Source organism: Monodelphis domestica, chromosome 3 (genome assembly GCF_027887165.1).
Source record: "Monodelphis domestica isolate mMonDom1 chromosome 3, mMonDom1.pri, whole genome shotgun sequence".
In the NCBI taxonomy this organism is placed as follows: domain Eukaryota; kingdom Metazoa; phylum Chordata; class Mammalia; order Didelphimorphia; family Didelphidae; genus Monodelphis; species Monodelphis domestica.
In genome coordinates this window covers 12,357,997-12,381,705 of record NC_077229.1, presented here as the reverse complement: position 1 = coordinate 12,381,705, position 23,709 = coordinate 12,357,997, and the positions used below count along the sequence as shown (strand labels likewise).

Below are 23,709 nucleotides of genomic sequence, written 5' to 3'. Positions count from 1 at the left end.
TTTGGAAACCTTTTCTGCATGGACTCTAATTCCTGAATATTAAACTGCTTATGAACCTTGGAGTGCAACACTCCAGCTGTATCAGATATCTTGGTAATGTTTTTAAGTGTATATATATTTTCAGCCTCGTCATTTGCCTTGGTGTCCTTGTCCTTGCCCTTTGCATCCAATTTTGTGTTCTTGGCCTTCCTTTATCGTTAGGTGCATTGGTTGCCTGACCATTTCCCTTATCCTTTATCTGATTGAGCCCTTTTGCCTTTAAGAATTCCTCAAACATGTTCTTAACCAGTGTTTCCAAATCAGTATCCATTACCATGATCTGTGCTGTAGTTTTAGGAATTAAACACCTATAAACATTCTTCATGTAGGTGATAGTTTGCATTGAAGCCATAACAATGTAGATGTATCAGTATTTCCCAAAATATTACATCTTTTGGAAAAGGCATGATTAATATAAAAGTTGTAGTGTTAGCTATATATCCCACTGGATCTAAAATCATATTTGTCATTGTACTATATAGGATATTGCATATCCAATATCCTGCAATAGCTGCTAGTATAATCACCCCAAAGATAACTTGATTAAACATTTTTGTCTTTTTCTGCTTTCCTCTTGTATAATATATTCAGGATTGTGAATTCAGTCAATTCAGGGCGCCAATTTGTAATAAGTGATTATTTTAAGTATAAATGGTAAATAAATATCAGGGCTATTAATCTTCCTTTCTCCCTTTACCCTCCCATCCAATTGCCTCTTCTATTGGTCTTTCTAAATCAACTCAGGGTGAGTTCATGATATCTCAAATAAAATACTCATTCTCTTCTCTAAGACTAAATAAGGGGTTTTGGGGGGGAAGAATAGAAAAATAGATAAATGGAAGGAAAGAGGGTTTGAGGTTTCCATTATACTAGAATAAGTCTTAGCTGGGGGACGGTGGAATATAGTTCAGTTTGGGGAAATGGGCTGATAGATCTTTAAGTTCATCATAAAGATAGATTCTTTAAGCAAAGAAATCAAGAGTGCGGGATTTTTGTACTTCTGTCTCAAAAGCAAAGAGACTCCTCTATGTTCTGTCCCCAAAGCCAAGAGACTCCAGACATCTGGTGGTCAGATCCTATCTCCAAAGATTTCTCAAGGTCACATTCCAAACAAAATGTTCTCGTTCGAATGAGAGGTCAGCAGTCCCATCTATTCCATCTCTTCCACAAACCATTCCCAATTTCTCACTTCCACACTTCTCTGTGTAAAAGCCTTTCAGTCTTTACATTCCTAAGGTTTCCCTCCAGAATGGATTCTATGATGCACTACAAGAGAGCCCTTTTGTTTAAAAGTCTTTCCACATGTTTTTGCATTCAAAAAGTTTGTCTACAGTGTAGATTCGTGGAAAAGCCTTTCCTCACTGTTCATTTTCATGATTACTGTGTCCAGTATGGATGCCCCGATGTGCAGAAAGATGATTCCTTTGTGTGAAAGCCTTTCCACAGTGTTTACATTCATAAGGTTTCTCTCCAGTGTGAATTAGCTGAGGTTTAGCAAGAGAGCTGTTACGTGGAAAACTTTTTCCACACTGTTTACATTCATAAGGTTTCTCTCCACTGTGGATGCTACAATGTGCAGCAAGATGACTTCTCTGTGTGAAAGCCTTTCCACAGTGTTTACATTCAAAAGGTTTCTCTCTTGTGTGGATTACCTGATGTATAGCAAGAGAGCTGCTACGTGGATAAGTTTTTGCACACTGTTTACATTCATAAGGTTTCTGTACCGTGTGGATTAGCTGATGTGTAGCAAGATATCTGCTATATTTGAAAGCCTTTCCACACTGTTTACATACAAAAGATTTCTCTCTACTGTGGATTCTCTGATGTTTAGTGAGAGATCCACTCTGTATGAAAGTCTTTCCACACTGTTTATATTCATAAGGATTCTCTCCAGTGTGGATGCTTCAATGTGCAGCAAGAAAATTTCTCTGTGTTGTAAACCTCAAAATTCCTTAGACTTATAAATGTTGGAAATTTCACCATTGGGAAATTTCATACTTGGAAAATTTCTTACTGATAGTCTATTGGAATGGGAACCCCATTGGAATGGGAGGTTCCTTCTCTTCCCTTCTTAAGATTACTTTAGGACAGAAACCTTTTGCTGAACAATGGAAAGGACTTTGACCTATGCTTAAGCATAGAACAGGAATTTCTTTGAGTCATGATTGATTTTAGAATTGATACAATGGAGATACTTGGAATCAATCTCCACCCTATTCAGTCCTAACAAGATTGAGGAAGGGCTGCAGCCTAGATCAAAATTTAATTATTCCAATCTCTACCCTACTCAGGTTAACAGGATTTAGAAAGGGCTGTAGCAAAGGAGCAAAGATTTAATCATTTGAAAATATGACCTTCAACAGACATGTGCAAAGCCTCTGGGCGGTCCTGGGTTAAGCTAGAGCCTCCATTGGCACAGGGAAATTGATGGACAGTGATTGGTAGATGTGAGAACTGAGGGGAGGCAACTTGGATGGTTTCCTTAAAGATCAGGGGGGTCTGAAGACTCGAGGGGGGTTGAGAAGTTGGTCGGTGTGGTTTGTGTGGGCTCTGAGAAGCTTGCTCTGAAGGAAGCTGAAAGTGGGGGCCTCTGAGACTGTTTCTCCATTTTGGTAACGTGAGTAATAGGGACTGATCTTTTTTCTTTGCCCCAGCTATCTAAGGGCTTGGGCCTTTTGGCCCAGCCTAAACAGAAGGGGTATTTAAGCCCTATTCCCTTCTCTCCCTTTTTCTCTCTCTCTATCTCTAATTCCTTTCTTACTCCTATTGTAATTAAACTCCATAAAAGATTTACTGCTGACTTGAGTTTTCATTTAGGAATTACATAGCTGAATTCCTTGGCGACCTTAAATTAATATATATCAGTCTTTTAAAGTGATTCCCTTGTAACATTGTGGCTGACCACACGGGAGTCTAAAGAATCCTCTCAATAAACTTTTGAAATTCCTTGCTTTTTTACTATACCGTCTCACCACTTAGTCCCTCTTTTTTTTAACAAAAAACTTGGCTTAAAGACACAGCTGCTAGAACACGTGAGTATAAAAAACTTTTTCTCTTTTCTCTTTTCTCCTTAAGTTAAATTGGAATCAGCAGTTTTTTTTCTTTTTCTTCCCTTTAATCTTAAGGGACAGCTGGGTAGCTCAGCTTATTGAGAGCCAACCCTAGAGACAGAAGGTCCTGGGTTCAAATCGGACCTCGGATACTTCCCAGCTGTGTGACTCTGATAGACAGAAAACAGCTGTTTTAAATCTCAGCAACAGGACTCTAAAGTCCTGGCTGGAAGAGCTCTTTCTAAATATCCTTTCCCTTAAGGAACAACTTCCTGGATTAGAAAAAAAAAAACCCTGTGGAAAGTTTGTTGCTTTGCCCTGCTCCCCACGTGTTTTGTGAAATTACAAAATATATATATAAAAATGAGTACTACATTCTTTGACAATTATATGGCAGCTGAAGAAGTAGGAGCATTGAGGAATGAAGGATACCTCCAAATTTTTATATTAATAGGTACTGTCATTTTTGTAATCCTCAATACTATATTTAGAGATGATAAAATAAGAAAAATTGAGGATAAAATGCAAGCCTAATTAGAAGATCTAAAAAGTTTCTTACAGGATCAATTGGCAAACAACCACTCTACCAGAAACAGACCTGTTTCTGAACCTTTGAATGAGGAAATTTCCTTCCCTGAAATAGAGATGGAAAACACCTTCCCTATAGCCCAGTTAACAGATTGCTTCTCTCGTGTAGTGCAAATCTTGTCTGAATTTAATCCCCAAAACCCTTCCCCTGCAATCCCAGTTTCTCATGTTCCCTCTCCTACAGAAAACCAAATTCCAATGCAAGGGAGATCTTGTCCTCCTAGAGAAACCTGTCCTTGTCAAACTGACCCACAGGTACAAAATTCAACTAGAGGCCTGTTTCCTCTAAGAGAAGTACCTGAAATAGGACGGAATGGGGATGTGGTGACTTTAAGACATAGGATACCGTTTACTCCCCAAGAAATAAATGAATTTACACTAAATATCCCCACATATGAACAAGATCCTTTTCTAGTAACAAAAAAGATGGGAGACATATTTTTTCAGTATAATCCGTCTTACAAGGACGTTGAGAGCTTACTACAGGCTTTTTTAAGTGAACGTGAAAAAAATAAAATAATTGCTCATGTCAACAAAACCCGGGGGCGTAATGCAGCACATTGGCCATCTCAGGATCCCGAATGGGACTATAACAATCCTGAGGATTATCTACAACTATACCATTGTAGAGAGGCCATCCTCACGGCCATGAAGGAATGTGCAGACAGTACAGATAAGTGGATGGAACTGGAAAAAATTAAGCAAAAGGAAGACGAAACACCCTCCAGATTTATGGACAGAATTATCGAGCCACTTAGATTGGGACTTAACTAAAGAGAGTAGTTTAAGACAAGTTAGAAGAATCTTTGTAAACAATTCTTGCAAAGCAATTAAAAATTATTTTAGAACACAATGCCCAAGATGGTCAGATATGGACCTTGAAGAATTGCGAAAAACAGCTATATATGTTTTAAAGGGAAACAAAGAAAAGGAGGGAGAAAATAATGATGATATGGGGGAAATGAAGAAAAAAATAAGATATTTAATAGATAGGATAACTAAATTAGAAAGTGGGCATGATAATGAACCAACGACAATTGCCCCTCTCCAAAATCCAATTATCAATCCATTACTTGCCACTTCTGTGGGAAGAAGGGCCACAATATGATGGATTGTAGAACCTTTCTTAAGATATTTGGAAGGAATACACAGTTTAATAATAGTTTTAGAAATAATAACTATAGAAATGATGATAATGGTTATAGAAACCAGAATTCTAGAAATTATAATAATGACTATGGAAATAACTATAATGAATATAGAAATAAGAACTTTAGAAACCAGAATTATAGAAATAGGAATTGGGAAATTAATGACAATGTTCCAATTAAAGAAAATTATAATGATAATGAACAACAACAATATATGAGAAATGGAGCTCGTCCAAAAAATACTCGAGGTACTGATGACCCTCAGAGAGGTCCCTTCAGGGGGGTGCCCAAGGAATATCCCAAACACAATGATGGTGTCCGGGGGGGGGGCTGGGGCACAGGAATCAGAGGATACAACCTTTGATTTCCTGGACCCTGATGTCCTACTACCCGTTGTCCCTATCCACTGCCCTCCCCATACTAATAAACCCCATGTTACCTTAAAGGTGGGTAACACCTGATTTACAATGTTATTCTATTGGCTCAGAGAACGTAATGGGAGTATCAGGAATAACCCAAAGAGTTAAAAGACTTCCTCCTAGAATGGTGTCTGTAGGACCCCGAGAGGTACAACACTCCTTCCTTTTGATGCCTGACTCCCCTTTCAATTTGCTGGGGAGGGACCTTCTATGCAAACTCAGAGCCACAATAACCTGCTCCCCAGATGGCTCATTATCATTAGAAGTACCAGAGGAATCTTTAAATTTACTCCCTGTACTTCTCTCGGAAAACCAAGAGGCAAAAGAGCCTTCCATTTTTGAAATACCTAAAGATATACCGGAGTCTCTTTGGGCCACATCTTCTTCTGATGTAGGCTTACTTAAATCTGCTGTTCATGTGCAGATAAAAACTAAATCGAGCCCACCTCCTTCTATCCCTCAGTATCCCCTCTCAAAGGAGGCAATTGAGGGTATTACACCAGTTATTAACTCATTAATAGAACAGGGAATAATAATCCCTTGCAAATCTGAATACAACACGCCCATCCTGCCAATTAAAAAACCAAAAAAAGGGCCCGATGGCAAGCACATCTATAGATTTGTACAGGATCTAAGGGCAGTGAATAATCACGTTATAAAGAGACACTCCGTAGTTTCTAACATACATACTATTATTTCATCTATTCCTAGCACAGCTACATACTTTACAGTAGTAGACTTGTGTTCAGCTTTCTTTTCCATACCAATACATGAAAACTCCAGGCATATTTTTGCTTTCACCTGGAAGGGATCACAATATACCTGGTGTCGGCTGACACAGGGTTATGTCGAAAGTCCGATCTTATTTCAGCAAATTTTGAGCCAAGACACAGACAATATAACATTTAAAAATAGCAAATTAATCAAATATGTAGATGATCTACTCTTGGCTTCAACAGATGCAAAAACATGTCAAGAAGATAGCAAACACCTTCTTTTGGAATTGCACAAAAGAGAACTTAAAATCTCTAAGGATAAAGTTCAATGGTGTCTCCAAAAAGTAGAATATTTGGGATTCATCTTGACTGCGGGTGCTCGTTATATTTCTCCAAAACGAATTGAGAACATTCAAAAATTGAGTGCTCCTACCACTAAGAAACAGCTGAGAGCAATTTTAGGAGCAACAGGGTTTTGTAGACAATGGATTCCTTGCTATGGGGAAATCACTAAACCCCTTATAGCATTAACAAAGGATTCGGTTCCTGAACCCCTCAAATTAGGGCCTGAACACTTGTCAGCTCTATCAGATCTAAAAAAGGCTATCATGTCTGCCCCTGCTCTAGGCATCCCAGATTACAACAAGCCATTTACTTTATATGTGCATGAGCGAAGAGGAGTAGCCTCTGGTGTGTTAACTCAGACTTTGGGACCTTCTCAGCGCCCAATTGCTTATTATTCTGCCCAACTAGACCCAGTAGCAGCAGGAGCACCACCATGCCTTAGAGGAGTAGCTGCTACAGCCTTACTAGTAACAAAAACTGTTGATTTAGTATTGGGATGTCCATTAACAATAATGTGCCCACATGAGATTGAAGCATTATTGATAAAACATAGAACACAGGCATTTTCGGATCAGAGAATTACAAGGTATGAAATAACCTTATTAAATAGTGAAAATATTACCTTGAAACGCTGTTCAACTCTTAACCCTGCCACCTTGCTTCCAGATTTACCTACTTCAGGAGAACCATAACATAACTGTGAAACATTAGTGTCCATGGCAGAAAAGCCTCGAGATAATCTCTTGGACACTCCCTTAGACAATGCAGATCTGATTTTATTTACCGATGGTTCCTCTTTTATGAGGGATGGCATACGTTACACTGGAGCTGCCGTAGTCTCAGAATTTGCCACTGAATGGTCAGCTTCACTACCTTCTAACATTAGCGCTCAAGGAGCAGAACTCATACCTCTAAAACAAGCTTGTATAATTGCCAAGGATAAAAAGGCAACAATTTATACGGATTCTAGATATGCTTTCGGCATTTGTCACTCAGTCGGGATGTTATGGCTCCAAAGAGGATTTTTAACCTCAGCTGGAAAATCCATAGCTAATGCAGAAATTATTAATGAAGTTCTTTCTGCTCTCAAACTGCCTAAAGCCCTAGCTGTAGTTCATTGCTCTGCCCATACAGGTGGCTCTGACCCTGTCTCTAGAGGAAATGACCGAGCAGATGCCGCTGCAAAACTAGCAGCCATAGAAGGACCTGGATTAATTTTAACATTAACAACCACAGATAATTTAAATTTATCACTCTCCTATAATGAAAAGGAAGTGGAAAAAGGACCGAGCTGAGCCGCGGGGCCTTGATGTGCCTTTGTCAGTCAGTCTCAGAAAGCACTTGGGGCTGAGTGGGATCCCCTGACGTCCAGATGTGCCAAGGCCACCGCCGGATGTTTCCCCTGGGGTCAGTCGCGTTTCTCTGCCTTTTACTGCTGCTGCCTGGGGCAGCCAGGAAGGACAGAGGGAAGACCTGGTGGGACCGGTCCAAGAACCCCAGGGTCAAAAAGGTGGGGGATGCCCTGAAGAACCAAATCAAGGCTGTGACTGCTCACATGTGAAGAAAGCATCTTCTGCTGAGACTGATTGACTCTAACCTATCATATGAATTGTGACTTTATCTTATCATAAGAATTGGAGATAATAATCCATAGACAAATGGATGCTGTTTTTTTTCAAGAATATATTGAATTACTGATTTTTTCTTATTTTTTCTTATTTCTTTTATTTTTTGATCAGAATATTTGATTTTTTTCTCATTTTTGTACTGAAGGTACACATAATTAATATTAATATTATTTTTCCCTGCAGTAATACAAGTTAATATATATACTCTTGCTATAATACCAATATATGCCTAAAAGCTTTAAACTATGGGAACCTGCCATTTATTGATAAAATATTATAGGACTGTGATTAATGTTTGTGTCTGATTCCAGGAAAAGGGATAAAAACAAGGAGCACAGACTAAACCTGAATAGTGCCAATAGAGCACACAAGAAATATTAAAGTGAGACTTGAGGTTGCGACGCTTAACTTATGTTTAAGTCGTAGGACTTCCTTGTATCTACACTCTTTACGAAGTACTCAAACAAGTACAAAGCTTGACTATCATGCTGGCTCCCTTTATCTCTGAAGGAAAAAAAATCAGACAAGGGAATGACCTTTCCCCATCAAAATAGAATTCTAATTCTTTCCTTCTTATATTATGGCAACTTCCTGTAGTCTTGGCTACAAATGGCTAAGTGAAATATTACTGCATTCTGTCCTACATACTTGTGGGATAGAAATTACTTTAAACTGGACCTATACAAGGCCTATTTTGAATTTTTCTTATGTTTTTGATTATTTTTCTATTCTTTTGATAATTGACACATACACCCCCATAACTGAACATTGCATTCTGAGCTAAACTTGATATTTTTTTTAAAATACTTACTTCAGGGGGGATTGTATTTTAATTTAAAATCTAAGAATTTTTTTAATTGAATTTTTGAAAAAATCCAAGAATTTTGTTTAAGATTTTACTTTTATAAAAAATTCAAAGATTTTGATTTTGTTCGAGAAAAGATCTTCAAGAAAGAAGCTTGAAACTTTTATATCCAGAGAATGAACTGTTGCAGAAAGATGCCGAAAACCTACACTTCATCAAGAAGATCAAGAATGAACTTTGGATGTGATTGATTGGACTGAACTTTTGATTGAACATTTATTTTAACTATACACATTTATGCCAAAAGGGACTGCCCCTAATTTGGCTTTCTGTCAATGCGCCTAGCAAACATTGGTTTTGCTTTCTTTTCTTTTCTATTTCCTCTCTCACTATTCTAATTTCTCTTAGAAAATTGAATATTGTGTATATCTTTAGTTAGAAGTGAATTTAGAACTATAAAATGATTATGTTAAATGATCAATGGGGAGACTAGTCTCCCAATGATCATCAGGGGGGATTGTAAACCTCAAAATTCCATAGACTTATAAATGTTGGAAATTTCACCATTGGGATATTTCATACTTGGAAAATTTCTTACTGATAGTCTATTGGAATGGGAACCCCATTGGAATGGGAGGTTCCTTCTCTTCCCTTCTTAAGATTACTTTAGGACAGAAACCTTTTGCTGAACAATGGAAAGGACTTTGACCTATGCTTAAGCATAGAACAGGAATTTCTTTGAGTCATGATTGATTTTAGAATTGATACAATGGAGATACTTGGAATCAATCTCCACCCTATTCAGTCCTAACAGGATTGAGTAAGGGCTGCAGCCTAGATCAAAATTTAATTATTCCAATCTCTACCCTACTCAGGTTAACAGGATTTAGAAAGGGCTGTAGCAAAGGAGCAAAGATTTAATCATTTGAAAATATGACCTTCAACAGACATGTGCAAAGCCTCTGGGCGGTCCTGGGTTAAGCTAGAGCCTCCATTGGCACAGGGAAATTGATGGACAGTGATTGGTAGATGTGAGAACTGAGGGGAGGCAACTTGGATGGTTTCCTTAAAGATCAGGGGGGTCTGAAGACTCGAGGGGGGTTGAGAAGTTGGTCGGTGTGGTTTGTGTGGGCTCTGAGAAGCTTGCTCTGAAGGAAGCTGAAAGTGGGGGCCTCTGAGACTGTTTCTCCATTTTGGTAACGTGAGTAATAGGGACTGATCTTTTTTCTTTGCCCCAGCTATCTAAGGGCTTGGGCCTTTTGGCCCAGCCTAAACAGAAGGGGTATTTAAGCCCTATTCCCTTCTCTCCCTTTTTCTCTCTCTCTATCTCTAATTCCTTTCTTACTCCTATTGTAATTAAACTCCATAAAAGATTTACTGCTGACTTGAGTTTTCATTTAGTAATTACATAGCTGAATTCCTTGGTGACCTTAAATTAATATATATCAGTCTTTTAAAGTGATTCCCTTGTAACAGTGTGAATGCCTTTCCACAGTGTTTACATTCATAAGGCTTCTGTACCGTGTGGATTAGCTGATGTGTAGCAAGAGAGCTGCTACGTGGAAAAGTTTTTCCACACTATTTACATTCATAAGGTTTCTCTCCAGTGTGAATTAGCTGATGTGTAGCAAGATATCTGCTATGTTTGAAAGCCTTTCCACACTGTTTACATAGAAAAGGTTTCTCTCTATTGTGGATTATCTGATGTTTAGTGAGAGATCCTCTCTATATGAAAGCCTTTCCACACTGTTTACATTCATAAGGTTTCTCTCCAGAATGGATTTTCTGATGCTTAGCAAGAGATCCACTATATGTAAAAACCTTTCTACAGTGTTTATATTCATAAGGTTTCTCTCCACTGTGGATTCTCTGATGTGCAGCAAGATAACTTCTCTGTGTGAAAGCCTTTCCACATTGTTTACATGCATAAGGTTTCTCTCCAGAGTGGATTAGTTGATGTGTAGTAAGAGATCTGCTATGCTGGAAAGTCTTTCCACACTGTTTACATACAAAAGGTTTCTCTCTAGTGTGGATTCTCTGATGTTTAGTGAGAGATCCTCTTTCTTTGAAGGCCATTTGACATTGTTTACATTCATAAGGTTTCTCTAGAGTGTGGATTCTCTGATGTTTAGCCAGAGATCTTCTCTCTGTGAAAGCCTTTCCACAGTGTTTACATCCATGAGGTTTCTCTCCGCTGTGGATTAGGTGATGTGTAGCAAGAGAGCTGCTACATGTAAAAGCCTTTCCACATTGGTTACATTCATAAGGTTTCTCTCCAGTGTGGATTCTCTGATGTTTATCCAGATATCTTCTCTCTATAAAAGCCTTTCCACACTGTTTACATTCATAGGGTTTCTCTCTAGTGTGGCTTCTCTGGTGCGCAACAAGATAGCAACTCTGCATGAAAGCATTTCCACACTGTTTACATTCATACTCCAGTGTGGATTTTCTGATGTCTAGTGAGAGATCCCCTCTCAGTGAAAGCCTTTCCACAGTGTTTGCATTCAAATGGTTTCTCTCCCGAATTGATTATTTGATGTGTGGCAAGATTAGAATTTTGAGAAAGGTTTCTCAACATCTTCCTTCACAGAAACCATCTCTACCCATGTACTTTTTGGATGGCTAATGAAGTGTAAACTGTAGCTAAAGGCCATTCCTCCTAGGTTACCCTGAGACATGGGCTTTTCAGAAAGTTTCTCATTCAACTGAACAAGTCCTACTTTTTTCAGGAAACCATTTGCTGTATTGACTCTCCCGACAAGAGTCATTTCCTGAAGTCATGTTTATATACTGATTTAATACTGAACATTGACTGAATTTCTCTGAACGGTCATCAAATTCACATTCACTCTTTAGATTTTTGTTTATCTTCATATCAGAGTCACAGATTTCTCTCAAAATGAAGTCATGGTAACCCCCATTCATCCATCTATCAGGTTCAGATTGTTCCACAAAAATCCTGAGTTTTGTTGAAATCTGCTTCACTGCAGAATTAGTCTCTGCCTCTGAAGAAAACAAATTATGATATAAACACAGCAGGAAGAAGAACACACACACATGGAGTAATTAAGTTATTTTCTCTGATGACAGAAAATAAACTGGTTTTAATCCTATTTTTCCTGGCAAAAAGGAGTTTTTCAACTTAAACAAGTAGAAACAGTCTTTGGATAAACTATTTGGTCATATCTGCATGATGGATGATTTTTCTCTTTGTCATATGTCATATATGTCAAAAAATACTTTGACAAATAATAACAATGAAATCTCACAATGAACCTACGACACAGGCAAGACAAAGATTCTCATCAAACTTCACAACTCATGTAATTAGTAAAGAATGGAGGAATGATCTGAACAACTTCCTTACAGCTATACTACAACCAAAACCCTTTGCCTGAGTATGCTTTGTCGTCCATATTGGACAGTCTTTATCCACTGCCCTTTCAGTCTTTCCTAAAAAGTTATTCATTCATTATTGCTATAATTTTGTGAACATCAGGTAACATTCCATATACTCTGTTCTCATCATTTTGGATACACTATCACTATCACATGGTGATTTCTGGTAAATTTTGTATGCTAAGCACAAAAATAATTTCACTCTTTAACTCTAACGAAGTACTTTTCAAAATGGAATACAAATGGAATATATATTTCCTTCTCTACATACTCTGAAAGGAAAATTTAATTGTTCCAACATGCAACAACATTATGACATTCAAGTAAGAATTATTTCCAACTGGCTTTAAAAAAATGTATGCCCTTTGAGACAGCAATACCAGTACTGGGTTTGTATTCCAAAGAGTTAATTAAAAAAAAGGGTTGTACGAAAATACGCATATCCCAACTCTTTTTGGTGTCAAGAAATTGGAAAATGGGGGGTGTCCCTTCAATGAGCCATGACTGAACACGTTGTGATATATGATGGTGATGGAATACTATTGTGCTGTAAGGAATAACTTTTATGATTATAATAGAATCACTCTTTAAGATTATTTTAATAACATTAGTCTTAAGTTAATAGTCAAATAATATAGTTTACTTCATAACAATTATAAACATGAGCTAAAAACGAAATAAAGTTTAGCGTGATATCAAATCTTGTTTACAGGCATTTTGACTTGAAGCCAATAACCCAACTTTCCACTTAGTTCACTACATGCTTCTTTTTGTATAACAAGATAGTCAGACTCGAGTGGGGAATTACTCTTTTTTGTATAACAAGATACTCAGAGGCACCCAACTGCTGACTCAGAGTATTTCATAGTAATTGTCAACAGAAAAACAATTAACCCTCAACCCCTTCTTGCAGAGGCCTTGGAAAGGTCAGGATAATAATAGACAACAGTTACCATCCATAGTGATTTTTCTTTACACTTTCTAGCTTAATCAGCACTTGCATCATTAATTAAGAAGTGCCCATGTGAAAGATTCCATTCTATTTTAATTTTGATTGTATTTTCTGTCACTGTGTCATCCGATTTCTTGGCATAAACCTATTCCTCTGGGTCTCAGGTTCTGATCTTGACCAGAGTCTAGATTTTACTGTGAGGCCTACTCTCAATAAAGCTATTATTTAGCAGAGAGTATTGTACCATTACCACAGTTTATGATGGGGGGTTTTGGTTTTAAAAGATTGCTCTACTACAAAATTGAAAAATATAAAAATAGGTATCAGGTGATAACGTTTATATATAGTCCAGTGGAATTGCTTATTGAGTCCGAGAGAGGGGAGGGAAGAAGGGTTGGAAAGAAATTGAATCATGTAAACATGGTAAAATGTTTTAAAAATTAAGAAAGTTTAAAATGATCTAATGCTATTTAGTGCACAGATACAAATATATTCATCTTCGTTGAAGATTACAATATATAATGTCTCATGACCTCCCTACCCTCATCCATCTTTTAGAAAATGAACAGCATGATTCGCCTTTGGTCTGCCAGTGCCCAAGTCTAGCACTCTCTTCACTACAACAGATAAAAGTCTTTTGACATAAGTCTTTATACACCTGGTTTAACCTCACTCACCTGGAGAGGAGTTCCTGGGGCCTTTTTGTACTAGCAGCCATGGTGCTTTCTCTTGCTGAAAATAGGAGGTATAATATTCTCTAGGAACTGGAAGACCTGGGCATAAGAAAAAAGGGATCACGGGAGAAAAAAAAATATTCCTTCTGAAAGGAAAGGGGGGGGTGGGAAAAAAAGTAAGGTCTACAGAATCACTTCTGTTGTATTCACCCTTGGGATAGTTGCAAGAAGGTGAATATCATAGAAACCATTCGCAATCAGTAAATTCTATATTTACCTTCTGTAATAGAAGAATAAGCACATTCCACAACCTCCATTACATGGAAGAAATTAATGATAACTGCTACTGAAGTGATAAGAAATGAGTACTCGGCACCAGAAGACCAAATTTAATCCAAGCTCAGAGAGAGATCATAAGGGGCAGCATGTCTTTTAAAATGTTTTTCTCAGTAGCCTCAATTTTGACGTAAGGGCAATAAGAGTAACAAATTCATAGGACTGTTGCAAAATTAATAATTATGAACTCCAGTATGACCAGTAGAGGACATAGAAGAGATATTTTGAAATACTGACTCACCTTTTTTCCATTCCCATCAGGTAGAATGGGATTTGAAGGAAGAATGAAGGTGGAATTAGGATAAACTTGCTAGTGTAGGCAGAATTATCTGTGACCTAGTTTTATATTTTCATTTTTTATTTCCATGTGGTTATGGAAATAACAGTCCCCTTACCTTTACTCTCTAAATGTCTACTTGCATATGTCAAATGGGTTTCTTCTGAACAAAATATCACAGAATTTTGATTTTTAATACACTGTGCTATCTGCTTCCATTTTTTATGTGTTTATCTCATTTATAATCCAAGTTATGATTTTTATCTCAGTATTCCCCTTCTTCTTGTTTTCTTCTTTTAATCCTGCACCTTAACCTTTTACTTTCTATTCACATATTTCCCTTTTAATCACTCCCTCTATTCTACCTCCCTTATATTATTGTCCATTTTAAATCACCTTCCTTATTCTTCTCCAGTTCCTCTACAGAATAAGATAAGATTCTATACCCCACTTACTATGAGTGTTATTCTCAATAAGGATAACTAATAATTATTGCCTGTCAATACCCTCATCATCCCCTCAACTGTAATGAGTTTTCTTCCCAAGGCTCTTTATTTGATATAATTTATCCCATGTTACTTCTCTCTATTTTCTTTCAGTGCTATCCTCTTTTCCAACCCTTAAATTTTTTTCACATATCTTCCTTAACACTTGAATTACACACTTACTGTCCAGGTATACTTCTTCTAACTATTATGATAATGACAGAAATTTTAAGAGTGACAAATATCTCATCTTTCCACTAGGCACATGAAAAATTTAATCTCCTTGAATCATTTTTAAGTTTTCTCTTTCTTATTTTCCTTTTATTGTTTCTTTTGAATTTTGGATTGGGAAGTTAACTTTTCTGCTTTGGTCTGTTTTTTTTCATTAGTAATGCTTGGCTCTCCCCATTATTTATTAAATACTGATTTTTCTCCCGGAAAGAATATAGTCCATCTTGATGGGTAGGTAATTCACGGTTATAAACCCAGTCTCCATGCCTTTTAGAATATCATATTCTAAGCATTTTGATCCTTTAATATAGAACTCCCTAGAATCTATAAAATTTACATTGAGACTCCATGATGTAAGAATTGTTTCTTACTAGCTGAGTACTGTACTACCTCCTTAGCATGAAAGTTCTTAAATTGGGCTATAATATTCATGGGAGTTGTGATTTGGGGAATGACTATGAGATCTATGGATTCTTTCCATTTCACTTTTATCCCATGATTAAAGAATATCAAGGGCAGTTTTCTTTGATAATTTCATAGAATAGGACCTCAAGGCCATTTTGGGGGGAGGGGTAGTCTAATGAATCTCAGATTGTCTTCCAAGGATCTATTTTCCAGGTCAGGAGGTTTTTTGTTTGTTTGTTTTTTCAGTTAGATATTTCATATTTTCTTCTCTTTTTTAATTCCTTTAATTTTGTTTTATTGTTTCTTGATGTCTCAAGAAGTCATTAGTTTCTGTATGCACAATTCTAATTTTAAAAGAAGGATTTTATACCATGACCTTTTGATCCTCCTTTTCCATTTGGTCCATTTTACTTTTCCAGGAATTCTTTTCTACATTGGATTTTTTTTACCCCCTTTTTCCAGTTAGTCAGCACTACTTAAAAAACACTACTCTTTTCATTATTAGATTTTTTTGCTTCTTTGGTACTTAACCAATTTTTGTTTTTTACCTCTTATTTTCCTTTTGCAATACTATCATTTATTTTCCCCAGATTTCTTCCACCTCACTCATTTCATTTTTTAATTCCTTTTTGAACTCTTCCAGTACCTGAGACCAATTCTAATTATTAATTGATATTTTGCATGTGGAGACTTTTATATGCCTATCCTCAACTCAGCATATGCTTTGCTCTTCTATGCCTCTCAGATATTTTCTATGGTTAGATTTTTCTTGTGCTATTAAATCCTGTACATCTGGCTTGGAATAGACATTCCCTTAATGGCAGATTCAGAGTTAACAGTGAAAATGGCCCTTACCCACAGAGAGTAGATTCTGCACATTCTCCAGCATGACCTCCAGGTACAGTTCCTTCTGAGAATGGTCCAATAGGCACCACTCTTCCTGGGTGAAGTTCATAGCCACATCCTTGAATGTTAATGAGCCCTAAGATGACAAAAGTCTCAAAATTTAGGGCTTAACCCTCAGAATTTGTCTACTAAAACCCTCATCCACTGCCTGGAGATAACTAAAGTATGTAAAGCTTTTATCCAAAATCCTAACGAAGCATTGGAGATCAGTCATTCAAAACCCAAAAGAATAATAACAAAATCTTTTTATGTCTAAAGTAAGAATCATGTTGTGAAGAGAAAAACCTGGAGAAGTGTCTCACTTTGAAATGATTTTCCCTATGGAATCAGGGAGATGGGAAGTTCTCTCTGAGTGATATAGGAAATTCTGTGGAGGAGAAATAGAGAGGGTGATCTGAAATTCCTCCACAGCACAAAACTCAGAATTGATCTGGTAAGAACATTAATTTCAAGAGTTCCTGTGAAGGTAGTATATACTGTGTATACTAGGTAGAAAATATTACAAATGATCAATGAGAAGAAAACAAAACAAAAAAAGGAACTCTCTAATAATGTTCCTAAAATCTGAAATACTCTTATATAGATGAAAGCATAAAGAGGAGTCTATAGAGTTATATGGGATCAGATTGATTCTAGGTCAGTCTTATGCTGAACTGAGAATTTGGGGAACCACCTGATATGATATGCCATAGCCAAAACATTCTGTCTCTCTACTTTATGATAACTTTGTTGCTGCAATATTGTCAGTTGTTTTATATTTAGTTACACAGGAAGAAGAGTAAGTATGCTGAGACAAAAAAGAGTGTTCATCATTTTAAAATATTTTAGTGATTAAATTATTTAAAAGAAAAATACTAACAGTGTAATGACTGGAATTCCTGAGAGAGAGAATTTCTTCATTTGAAATAATTAATTGACAGGTTATTTATTGTGGTCATTTGACACTCACCAAAATCTAAAAGAAAGAAAATGGGTGGAATGAGCTAACATAATAAAAATTACTATCCAATACCTGTGGCATAACAATCAAACAAACAAAAAACTTTTTTTTTTTATAAAATTATACTAAAATTTATCTGGGAAAAGTAAAGATCTGTAGCAGTCCACCCCTAGCTATGGGCAAGGGGAACAGTTGGTATGTGCAGATTGCCTTAAAAGAGAGCATGCTCAGTCTTGAGCATGCTCAGTATTGCTCATGGCTGGGAAGGCCTCTGACCCTTGACCCCAGCTACTTCCAGGTTAGTCGGGAAAACAGGTTTCTTTGTTCTCGCCTGGTTAAGAGAAACCACACCTATGCCTTGTCATTAACCAATGAGGGTCATCCCTATGTACTACATAGCAAAGGGTATTTGTAGCCCAGCAAGCTCCGCCTCTCGCTCTCTCTCTCTCCTTCTCTTTCAGGCTAGCTGATGGCTGTCCTTGCAGCCATCTGTCCTTGGCCAGAGGCCAAGCTCCATCTTTAATCTTTCTCTTTCATCTCTCTGACCTGTGTGGTATTAAATATGGATCTCTGGACTGGTAAAAGCCTTCGGAAGGGTCCTTTGATCAGAGCTTAGCTGTGGCTCATTGATAATTAATAAAGACTCATTCTGGCCACCTCATATCTCTAATTTGACTCCATCATCCCCCTCGTGGTATCTAAAATTTCTATCCTGTCCCTATCTTCCTACCTTGAGGCTTCTCTCCCCTCTGAGAGAGCTTCAAGATCAAAAATATCAAGGGAAATAATGGGGGAAAAAAAGGTGAAGGATGGTGGTCTAGAAGTACCAGACCTTTAAACAGTACAAAAAAGTCGTAATCATTAAAACAATGTTACCTATCATTTCTGTCATAAGAAGGCCCACATAATGATGAACTGTAAGAATATTTCCCGGGCAAAGATGAACTTTGTCAACTGAAGAAATTCTTATAGGAACAAATACAGGAATGATAATCATAACAGTGATTTCAGGAATCGTAATTTTAGGACTGATAATAATAATCCTAGGTACATAAAACAGGCACATGACAACTCATACCAAATGACCCCACAGAAGTATAGTTTGAGTGGAGCTCTCTCCCAAACCACCCAGGGAGCTACTGTCCATCAGTGGGGGAGCCCAATGTATTACCCAGAGATTATGAAGGTGTAGGGGGAGGGAGGTGTTGGGGCCCAGCAATCAGAGGATACAACCTTTGATTTTCCAGACCCTGATGTCTTACTGCCCTTTGTCCCTATCCACTGCCCTCCCCCCTACTAATGAGCCCCATGTAACATAAAAGGTTGGTGACACCTATTATGATTGTCTTTCAGACACTAGAAGTTCCGAGTCTATATTGAAGAGTAAACCTGATTCGCACTGCAGTTTCATCGGCTCAGTTAAGGTCAGGGGCTATCAGGGACACCCCTAAAGGTTCCCAAGCTTTCCCCTAGAATAGTGACTGTAGGACCCCTTAGTGTGGAACACTCTTTCCTCTTAATGCCTGGTTCCATTTTAAATTTGGAGGGGAGAGACCTTTTGTGCCAGCTTAGGGCCACAATAACTTGCTCTCCAGATGGCTCTATTGACACTGGAACTGCCAGAAGAATCCTTAACTTTACTCCCTGTACGTCTTTCAGACACTCATGAAATAAAGGAGACTCCTATCTTTGAGATCCCGACTGATATACCTTAGTCTCTCTGGGCCACAATATCTCCTGATGTTGGCCTACTTAAATCGGCTGTCCCTGTCCAAATTCAAACCAAATCTAGTCCACTTTCTTCCATTCCTCAGAACCCTATTTCAAAGGAGGCAACTGATGACATTACACCAGGAATAAATTCCCTGATTGATCAAGGCATCATAATTCACTGTAAATCTGAATACAATGCGCTCATCCTGCCCGTTAAAAAGCCAAAACTGAGCTTGGAGTATTGAATATTAAATTAATCTTTACAGATAGAAGGGCTGATGAATGGAATTGACCAGGGTTAAAGGATTTAAAAGATAGTTCTCTCTTCTCGCCCCAGTCTTTTTCTCCCAGTCTTCTTCCTACTCTCCATCTCTCCCCCACTCTCTCTTTCTCTCCTCCCCCAATACCCTCTGGTTAGCTCACCACTCAGTCCCTCCCCTGAAATCTCTGATTCATTAATAACCACTGAGGAGGGGAAATGAGGAAATCTCAACTCCTCCTTCATTACCATTCTGTCCATTGTAAAAGATGTTGCTTTAATAATTCTGGAAATTTTCAGAAGAAATTCTTGCTCTCCACACATGCCCTCTCAGACAGATGTGAATCACTCCATCTAAGAATGTAAGCAGAATGGTGCTGAGCTGCAGCCTATTCCGGGCCACTAACAGCAAGAGCATCCCTGCTCAACTGAGCCAAAGAGGTTGCTAATGTCCCACAGCAATGCTGTCCCTTTACAAGAGAACCTAACATTATGCACACCATCTTTGCCCTGGAAGAGAGCTTGCCAGGGTTCAATTCATTTACATAAAGCTAATAATTAGGTGTGCTTATCTGATATTTGTAATCCACACTTTAAACTGATACCTCAAAATTGTGAGCCATGGCAGGTTCCTCATTCTAGGAGAACCTCATGTTCTAAATGTTGTCACTGTCCTGGCAGGTTTTATCCCTTGTTAAGCAGCTCCTGTAATGGTTGCCTTAAGTAAGTAAAAGCACTGAAAAGCTCCTATTATAGGGATTACTGTCACTTGAGATGTGACACCCCAGGCTGGATAAATAAATGACAATGCCTGGGCCGGTCTGGAATCTGGGCTAGCTCATTGAGGCAGGGCTAATGAGGCAGAATAAAAATCCCAGAACACAGTAGATATAGGAGCAGCCAGGAAGGACTCTGGAGCTCATCCTGAGGACGGAGTGATGAAGTCCCTGGAGGCCTGGCAAAGACACCCATTTTGAGTTGTCCTGGATTCCAGCCTTGGAGACCTTGGCAAGGGCTCAGGATCGGGCTGCAGTCACCTGGGAATGGGGCCTCAGGATCTTGGATGTGAAGATTGGAATTAGGTATCTCCTGATTTGTAACAAAGATGCTTAGCCTAACAAAATCGAAAATGTCTGTAACAATGAGTTTAAAAAAAAAAAGATTGAGTGTTTAGGAGGATGGTCTTTGATAGAGAACTTGACAAATCAAAAACAGCTGACAAATCCCTGGGCTATCCTAAGTCAAGCTTAGGTGACAATTGGGCAGAGGAGACATAGGAAAGGGAGGTAGAATCATCCAGGTTTTTTCTCACGGGGCTTCCTCTCATCTGTCTCTTTTTCCTGGAGAGGCGGCTCTGGCTGGCAGTGTGCTAAGAATTCCAACATCTTGGCATGGTGGCAGTTATTTGTCTGGGTTTTGGCAGTGAGTTTGCCATTGAGCTAATTCAGGTTCAGGCATCTTGGCGGATTCCTTACTCCTTTACTCTCCAAAACCTTACCTTCCTAGAGCCTTTAATCTTCCCCTTGGCACAAGCCAGGTGGGAAAAATCCTACACCCTTTCCTTCTCCCTTCTTAATTTCTTTCCACTATATAAGTTAAATCACCATAAATTTCCAGTTGACTTGGGTATTTTATTTGGGATTTCACCTGGTAACCAATTAAATCTGGATTTTAAGTGACAATGCAAAAATTGTCCTTTACAGTTTTGGCTGACCATGTCAGTTGTGATGAAATACCCTCAATCTTCTTAAATTTCCTAAAACTTTTCTCTACTGTGACTGTCCCGAAGTTCAGCTTTTAATAGCTTATTGTGATCAATTGTAAAGGTAAGTAAATTTGGATTGTTTTTCACCTTCTCTCCTTAAATTAGATAGAATACAGCTGTTTTTCTTTTTTCTGTTTTTTTTTAATCCAAAGTGTCAGGACTGGGAAAACTGTTTAGCTAGGAATCCCCTTTCCCTCAGGAACAACTGCCTAGATTACTCTTAATAAGGAGTGATGGTGACCTAAAGAGAGTTTTGGCCTTTCCCTGCTTCCCACATGGTTTGTGAAGCCCACTTGGAAAATAATTACCAAAAAAAAAAATATATATATATATATATATAAAGGAATACTGTATATTTTGACATTTTTTAAGGCAGTTGAAGAATTAGGGACATTAAGGTATTCAACATACCTCCAATTTTTTATATTATTAGGTAATGTCATTTTTGTACTCCTCAGTTCTGTGTTTAGAAATGCTACCATTAATAAATTATTTGAAGCTGAAATTCACAATATCACTCAAAATTCTGAAGCTAAAATACAATTATGCAAGAATCTGAAGCTACAGAAAATTATAAAAAACATGCAAGATAAAATTCAGCAAAATATTAAAAAATTTGAGGCTAAAATGCAGAACATATAAGTCCAATTGGATAATTTTAATGTTTCTTACAAGATCAATTGGCAAACATCTACCCACAGGTCTGGACATGACAGACCTGTTTCTGAACCTCTAAATGAGGAAATTTCCTTCCTCAAAATACAGAAGGAAACCACCTTCCCTATAGCTCAGTTAACAGACTTGTTCTCGCATGGTCTGCAAATCGTGGCTGAACTTAATCCCCAAGACTCTTCACCTGCAAACCCAGTTTCTCATGTTCCTTCTCCTACCCAAAACCAAATTCCAGCCCAAAGGAAATCTCATCCTTCTAAAGAAACTCATGTTAGTCAATCTTACTCATAGATACCCAATTCAATTAGAGGCCTGTTTCCTCTAAGTTCCTGAAATAGAACGGAATTTGGATTTGGTGACTTTAAGGCACAATATACCATTTACTCCCCAAGAAATAAATGAATTTACACGAAATAACTCCACATATGAACAAGATCCCTTTCTAGTAACAAAAAAGATGACAGACATTTTTTTCAGTATTATCCGTCTTACAAGTACAAGTAGAAAACTTGCTACAGGCTTTTTTAACTGAATGTGAGAAAAATAAAATAACTGCTCATGTCAACAAAACACGGGGGCCCAATTCAGCACATTGGCCATCTCAGACCCCGAATGGGACTATAACGACTCTAAGGATCGTTTTCAAGTAGAGAGGTCATCTTAACAGCAATGAGAGAGTGTGCAGATAGTGCAGATAAGTGGACAGAATTTGAAAAAATTAAGGAAAAAGAGGAAGAGACACCTCCAGATTCATGAATAGAATAATCGAGTTTGGGGGTAGATACCTGGATTTTGACCTATCTAAAGAAAATTGCATATGACAAGTTAGAAGGCACTTTGTCAATATTTCTTGCAAAGTCATTAGGGATTATTTGAGAACACAGTGCCCAAGATGGCCAAAGATAGATCTTGAAGAATTGCAGAAAACAGCTCTATAGGTTTTAAAGGGAAACAGGGAAAAGGAGGAAGAAAATAATGATCTCATGGAGGAAAGAAATAAAGAAATGAGATGTTTAAAAGATAAGATGGCTAAAAAAGAAAATGGGCATGATACTCAACTAATGACACCTGCACCTCTCCAAGAATCTAATTATTGATCCATTACCTGACAATTCTGTGAGAAGAAGGGCCACAAAATGATAGAGTGTAGAATTTTATTCAAGGTTATCAGAATGAATATGCTGTTTAATTACAACTACAGAAGTGATAATTATAGAAATAACTATAAAAATGATAATGGAAACCACAACTTTAGGAATGATAACTATAGGAATAGATATTGGGAAAATGATAACTCAAAGCAAATGACTCCACAACAATATAACTTAAATGGTGCTCTTCTAAAAAATACTCAGGGTGCTAATGCCCATCAGGGGGGTGCCCAAGGAACTTCCCAAATACTATGAAGGTCACTGGAGGTGGGGGTGGGGGTGGGGGTTGCAGCACAGGAATCAGAGGATACAACCTTTGATTTTCCAGAGCCTGATGTCCTACTACCCATTGTACCTATCCACTGACCTTCCTATACTAATGAAATCCATGTTACCTTAAAGGTGGGTAACACCTATTATGATTGTCTTTTAGACACTGGAGCTTCCAGGTCTGTATTAAAGAGTACACCTGATTTACATTGTTATTCTGTTGGCTCAGAGAATGTAATGGGAGTGTCAGGAATATCCCAAAGGGTTAAAAAACTTCCCCCTAGAATGGTGTCTATAGGACCCCTACAGGTACAACATTCCTTCCTTTTGATGCCTGACTCCCCTTTAAATTTGCTGGGGAGGGACCTTCTATTGTGATTTTTTAAATTCCTCCACCCTAATCAGAACATACTTCAGAAGATTTGATTTAGCTATTTCCTGATCAATAACAATAGAGATACTTGGAATAACACAATCAGGTCTTGGGAAGTCCACATTTTCTCCACCCATCTTAGTTTAACAAGATAAGGAAG

General features: G+C 37.8%; 1 protein-coding gene across 1 annotated transcript in view; it reads right to left on the bottom strand.

Annotated features, from left to right (window-relative positions):
• LOC100024342 (zinc finger protein 420-like) overlaps positions 1–23,709 on the bottom strand; it is a 67,917-nt gene that overhangs the window by 30,079 nt on the left and 14,129 nt on the right. Inside the window, exons 3-4 of the mRNA XM_056820919.1 lie at positions 16,356–16,482; positions 13,770–13,865 (exon numbers count right to left, since the gene is read on the bottom strand). Of these exons, the coding sequence (XP_056676897.1) occupies positions 13,770–13,865; positions 16,356–16,482 (223 nt within the window). The remainder of the gene's footprint in view (positions 1–13,769; positions 13,866–16,355; positions 16,483–23,709) is intronic.